This window comes from Pteropus alecto, unplaced genomic scaffold (assembly GCF_000325575.1).
Source record: "Pteropus alecto unplaced genomic scaffold, ASM32557v1 scaffold105, whole genome shotgun sequence".
In the NCBI taxonomy this organism is placed as follows: domain Eukaryota; kingdom Metazoa; phylum Chordata; class Mammalia; order Chiroptera; family Pteropodidae; genus Pteropus; species Pteropus alecto.
The window spans coordinates 7622094-7628585 of NW_006436294.1; the positions used below are offsets into that span (position 1 = coordinate 7622094).

The 6492-nt window shown below is 63.8% G+C and overlaps 1 protein-coding gene across 1 annotated transcript in view; it reads right to left on the bottom strand.

Annotated features, from left to right (window-relative positions):
• DGAT1 (diacylglycerol O-acyltransferase 1) overlaps positions 1–6455 on the bottom strand; it is a 9289-nt gene extending 2834 nt beyond the window's left edge. Inside the window, exons 1-3 of the mRNA XM_006912984.2 lie at positions 6259–6455; positions 2005–2092; positions 40–80 (exon numbers count right to left, since the gene is read on the bottom strand). Coding sequence (XP_006913046.1) covers positions 40–80; positions 2005–2092; positions 6259–6455 — 326 coding nt within the window. The remainder of the gene's footprint in view (positions 1–39; positions 81–2004; positions 2093–6258) is intronic.
• Positions 6456–6492: the final 37 nt, after the last annotated feature.

The window sequence follows — 6492 nt, forward strand, 5'->3', positions numbered from 1 at the left end:
GCTTCAGGGGCGGGGCCAGGCCCTGGGGACGACACTCACTTGATGAGGTTTTCTAAAAACAACCGGGCATTGCTCAAGACCTGCAAGAGAGGAGACACACCCCGTTAGCCCGTGCACCCGCCCCAACCCCTCCCAGTACCCGTGGGGACAGCATCCCTAGGCCTGGACAGCAGCCTCAGTCCTGTGGGCCCAGCCGGTGTGACCCCAAACCAAGCGGAAAGATGCACTACTCTCCCTGGTCACACCAACGAGGCTCCAACCCCAATGCCAGGCACCTCCTCACGACCATCCGCAGCAGCAGAAGGGACAGCTGCCCAGCAGCCCTCATCTGCCCCTGTGGAGCTGCAGAGGGCCCCAAGGCCACAGCTGCTGAGGAAGCAGCCTCCCCACGCCCGGGGCAGCGTCCTACCCACTAGCCAGTCCTGACGGCAGCCAGCCGAGGGCCAGGGCTGCACCGGCCGTGGAGCGCAGCGGCCTCAGCTGGTGCTGCCACACTCCAAGCCCAGGCACTTGGCCCCAAAGCAGCTTCCAAGGATAGAACCCCATCAAAGCGGCTCACGGCTCCAGCCTGGGGCAAGGCTTGCTCCCTCTGCAGGGACAGCAACCTCCTCCCCCACACCACCAGGCACAGGCCCTACACAGGGCTCATGGTAGCTTCTGTGGAACCCTGATGTTGGCAAAGGGACACTGCTGGGGTCCTTTATCTGGGTGGTCAGGGAAGGCTTCATGAGGAGGCGACAAGCTCAGAGATGTAAGGGCTCCTTCCCCAGCCACAAGTCTGATTCGCCGGCCTCCTGCCAGAACACACAGGGCCCCACACTGTCACCCCACCAGTGGTGGCCTGTCCTGCGAGCCCACATCAGGCAGGAGCCAGCGCTGCTAATCCACAGCGCTTACCCTGAGGCACAGGCCACATAGGGAGCATAGAGGACAGAGCCAAGCGTAGGGTGCCCGTCTGTGGCGAGGGTGGGGAATGGCAAAGGCGCCAGAAGCAAGGGAAAGGATCTCGGGCAGTGCCAAAGGACAGGCAGGCCCAAGGGGCTACAGAGAGTACACAATGCTGGCCGGGCTACTGAGGGCCTGCCCTGCGCGGGCCAGAAATGACTTCTCCTGATGACGTCTCCTTGCTCAGCCAGTCTCCCCACAGCTCCCCAGGGCGCCTCCTGGGACCACAGAGAGGGAGGGTATGGGTGTGCCTGGAGCCCCTTCTACACACATAGCATGGGAGCCATGCCGGAGACCGGCAGGCAAATCGGGGTGAGGGTTGAAAGCTTTGGGCCACATCAGCCCTCGGTGGTGGGAAGCAGGCCCAAATAGGCCTTTGTCCCCTGCCCTGCCCTGCATGCTGCTCTTTTGAGTCCTGGATTACGGCTGCTTCTGGGCCCCACCCCCACAAGGTGTCAGACTGAACTGGACCCTAGAGCCAGGGTCCTCAGCCAGGCCACAGGGTGAGGGGGAGGCAAGAATCCCATCTAATACCTCTGGGGGGCGCTAGGACTCAGGCTAAAGGAGAGGGGCTGGGGGCCCGCAGAACCGTGGCCTGGGCTGCTGGGCCCAGCCTAGGCGCCATCTTCCCACCCCTGTTCACCCCAGGCCAGGCACCCAGGCCAGGCAGCCAGGGACACCATTCAGAAGAGCAGAGAGAATTCTTCCTGGACCCGAGACCGCACATGCTGCCAGGGAAGCACTGGGCCCACCGGGTGCCCTGTCCACAGTCACCCAGTCTGCCGGCCCAGGGCCAGGCGCCCATCCTGTCCACTCCTCCCTACTTTCCCACACCTGCCCAGCAAAGCCACAGCCCACAGCACAAAGGCCTCCCCCACGATCCTCTGCAGCCTCTCCTGAATTTGACAGGGACCAGAGTCTAGAATGTGGCCCATGGGAGCCTCAGTACGTGGCTCCTGCAGGGACTGCCACCAGTCCCTCCCCACGCACCCTAGCCACACAAGCTTGGTGCTCCAGTAAAGCCTGAGCCCCGCCCTCCCTCACCACCGTGTGACTCACCAGCATCACCACACACCAGTTCAGGATGCCACGGTAGTTGCTGAAGCCACTGTCAGAGCTGAACAAGGAATCTTGCATGCGGTGGCACCTGTCAGGGCAGGGGACAGTGAGAACCTTGGTAGGGTCAAAAGCCACCCATACCTCCCAGTCCAGGACAGGTCCAGGCCCTGGCAGACACCTGAGAGCCCAGCTGAATCCAGCGTGGCAGCTGGGCCCAGACTCCCAGTATTCACCCCTTCCCACACACCCTATGCCCACTCGCGGGAGGGAGGGCCAGCCAGGGGCCAGCTCTCACGACCACCTGGGGGCCGCCCCTCCAGGCCCCGGGCAGGGCCAGACCATGGACAGGAACAAGCTGGCCCTGCTCGGCCCAGGAGCCCAGCCTCGCTCCCCAGAGGCCTTGGGCTGTGCAGTGGTAATGGGCCCACAGAAAGAGCCCACCTCAGAGACCTGGGCCACCTAGTGATGCTGGGCAGAGGTAGGGCAGGGGCAAATCCACCTCACCACCCAGTGAGCTGATGGTCTCCCACCCGCCTCAAGCCACCTCCTCCCCACACTCGGCGCACGCAGGGCTGAGTGGGCACGGGCACCACAGCAAGGGCCAGCCGAGCACGCGGCCTGATGTGCACCTGTGTGGCCTCCAACTGCTCTGAGAAACTGTCGCCTATGCCAGTTCAAGCACCGGTGAGTAAGCGCTGCGCTCCTGCCGGGCTGAGGTGCTGAGGGGGGACCCGCCTAGGTCGGGCGCCTGGCAGCAGGGTCTCCCACAGCAGCAGGCAGAGGCACGCACACATCCCTGTCTGACCCTCGGGGTGGCACACGGTAGAGGAGGGCCGCAGGGCGCTCACCAGCTGCGCCCCCGCCTCACCCCCGCGGCCATGCCAGCAGGAAGCCTCACAGGACATTGAGCAAAGCCTCCGGTTCTGGAGGCCAGGGCCTCCCTTTCCACCTGCCTCAGGAGGTGCCCAGGTGGGGGAAGTGGGCAGCATGGCACAGGTGCCCTCTCAGGGCCGGCCCAGTCACTGTGGCAAGCCTGGTTTTGGCTGGGGTCAACACTCAGACGGCCCCACCCAGGAAGGGAGGGGCCAGGAGGCTGAGGTGCTGCTCAGCACTCTTCAGTCAGGGCAGTGCCACCAGGCCAGCTGTGCGCCCCCAGACCCAGGTCTGCTCCGCACCTGGTCACCCGCCTCTCCCGGTCACAGGCCTGGCCTCCCTGCACCCATCCTCCAGCCTGCCCTGGCCTCACGGTGAGGCTGTGAGCCCCACCCCAGGCCCTCTTCTCCCCGAGACTCTGCACCTGCCTTTCTGCAAGGCAGGCAGGGATCCAAGGCCCAACTCCCCAGAGAGGATGGCCCCTGAGCTTGTCCCTAGCCCCCTCCCCTAAGTTCAAGACCAGTAGTTTTCACTAGAACCATCCCAAAGTCGACTCGTGCTCCAGCCTGCCAATCAGCATCTGCACATCCATGCTGGGCTCAGCGCCCCTGAGGGCCGTTTCACAACAAGGTGACCCCTGCCCCTTTGGGCCAGCAGGACTGTGCTAGCTTTATCTGTGGCAATCTCTAAGACGCAGATGAGGGTGGAGAAAGGGTGTTGTTTTCCAATCTGACGCCAAATAACACTGTAGAAGCCTTTTCAGACCTTCCGCAACCCTCCCACACCTACCCCTTAGGTCCCCCACAGGTCAGCGGCCCCGGCCCAGGGAGGGCACCCATCATCCACCAATTCCCACAAAGGTCCAGCCCTGCCAATGCAGAAAGCAGCAGTGGACCAGAAGGCACCCTGCATGGGATCTGGCCACCACTGCCAGAGTTGTCTTTGTCACCCTCTCCCCTACTGCAGGGGCTGTCCACGCCTCTGTGCCCTGCAGCAGTCCCAGACCCCCTCCCCAGGCAGACCCCGCCAGCGGGGCCATTCCAACTTATCGTGTGTGTCACCTCAACCCTCACATCACACAGGAGGCAGGCACACGGGGAAACTGAGGCTCGCCGAGGCTCAAAGCTTGCCTAGAGGCATAGCCTCCAAGTGCAGACCACCCCTGGGACCACACAGCCCAGCTCCTGACCAAGCAGAGCAAAGAGGGAGTGGGGTGCCAGCGGGCACTGCCTCCACCCAGCCTCTGGACTGAGCCCTGTGGTGCCGGGTGGTTGAGTGTGCCCCCCACATCCTCAGACCTACTGGAGAGGGGGAGACAGAAGACACACTAGGGACAGACGCCCTGGGAGGGCCCTGCCTGGAGTGCCCATGAACAGGGCCAGAGGGTGCCCCAGGAGTCCTGGGTGCAGAGAGGGTGTGGAGCACCGGGAAGGAGTGAGCCACAAGGCCAAGAAGAAAGGGGTGACTGCTCCTTCCGGCCCCACAGCTACGCCCAGGCTGGAGGAGATGAGCTAACACCCAGAGTGTGGCTGCCACACCCGGCCAAGGTGAGCAGGAAGTGCAGGAAGTGGGGCAAGGAGGAAGCAGGAAAGAGAAGGCACCAAGCAAGGAGGAGGGAGGGTGATGAGGAGAGAGAAGGCACCAAGCAAGGAGGAGGGAGGGTGACGAGGAGAGAGAAGGCACCAAGCAAGGGGGGGGCGGGGGGTAACGAGGAGGACAGCCTGAGCAAGGCAGGCTCCGCCGCCCCAGACCACGGCCCGCAGATCACGGCCGAAGCCCCAGGGAACCTCGAACCTTGTGGTATCCAGCTTGGAAGGACAAGCACACATAACTTGCATGTCCTGCCAACCAGGAAGGACTCTGACCACCAGCTCCCGCTTCCAAACCCAGGCAGGCCCATCCTGCCACCTACTGCTCCTCTGCCCAGGGGTCCAGACCTCAACTGTGAGCAGACAGGGCTCCCTCTCACTGAGCACCCCGGGCGGTGCAGAGCAGGAAAGTGACTGTCCCTTCCAGTGGCAGCTTGGCCTAAGCTGGCACACCCCATCTCACATAATAGGACCCCCAATTCCCACCCCCTCCAGACAGAGATCATGCTGGCCATGCCCCTGCCTCCTGGAGAGGACAACTCTGGAGATCAGCAGAGGGGGCTCTGGAACCCTCCTGTTCTTTTGCAGCTTCCCTCAGCAGCGCCCCTCTGGAAGCAAGCATCCCTCTCATTGGAACCGCCCTCCTCCCCGGTGGCACCTCCATGAACTGCGGGTCTGACCTTTGCTCACACTGCTCAGTGCTGAGACGCTCTTATCTCCCAGGTGGACTGTGAGCACTCCGAGGACAGGGACAGTGCCTGCACCCCAGCTGCCCTGGCCTGCCCTGGCCCCATAGTGCCCAGTGAAGAAACCCCTGTTCTTGTTTACTGAGAGAGCAAACCTCTGCCAGCCAACTGACCGATTGCCCACTTCCTCCTTGATAATCTCTAGCCCTGAAGCTGCTCCCGAAGCCAAAGTTCCCGGGGCCCCTGGCCCAGGGTGAAGGCCAGAGTGAGGGAAGGGATGCAGGGTGGCAAAGAGATAGCTTGGGGACAGCTTGGAGGAAGGGGCCAATGTCCAGGCGGGCCAGGTCCTCCCCATCAGCCTGAGCTTGCTCCCCCCGCCCCTTCCTGTCAGTCCTTCAGCTAAGCGGGGTGCCCACCGGTGGGTGTGCCCACTTCAAGCCCCTCTCCTGTACCCGGACCAGGACCCAGCTCTGTCCCTACAGCAGACACTTGTTCTGGTAAGAGAAGCAGGGCTCCAGGCCAGCCAAGCACTGGGTGAGGGACGAAGGAGCCAGGAAAGGAAGGGACCTCTATTTCTCATCTGCACAGAGGGGAAAGCCTCACTGCTCCCTGCTCCTGTCCTCAGGCAGTCCCAGTCTCCTGCTGGCCCCTCCCAGGCTGACCCACCCCCCTCTACCCCCAAGGCACCCCTCATAGCCCTCAAGAGGGACCCCCTTCATCACAAGCCCTAGATCCATTCCAAAGCCTTCCAGACAGAAAACTTGTGCATGGCTGGAACCAGCCCTCCTAGGGCCCCAGGCTCCTGGCTCACCCTGGGAAAGAGCCTCAGGACCCACCTAAGGGTGTGCAGATGGAGGAGGGTCTGGAAGCTGGGCTGCGACCGGTTACCCTCTGTGACCCCACCTCGGAGACTGCAGCAGGCGACACCCCACCCCTAAGGCTCAGTTTCCTTGTGTGGACCCAAGGAGCACACCTGTCCACGCGAAGTCCGGGAGCCAGCCTCTCGGACTCGGACCCCGAGCTGCTGCGGCCATGCCTGAGGGACCGGGGAGGGTCACGGGAGCCCGGGGCGGGGTTCAGAGGTTATGGGTGAATCGCACCGCTACCTCAGATCCCACGGGTCGCTACCCACGTCGTCGTCTTCGTCCTTGTCCTTGTCCCAGGCCGGGGCCGGAGCGTCCCCTCCGGCGTCCACATCCCGCATCTTCTCCTCCGCCGCCGCTGGGCCACCGCCGCTCTGGCTCGAGGGCCGCGACCCCGTTCTCCGGCGCCGGGAGCTGCCCGTGCCGCCGCGGTCACCCATGGCCTCGACCCGCACCCTGCCGCGGCCGAGTCCTGGA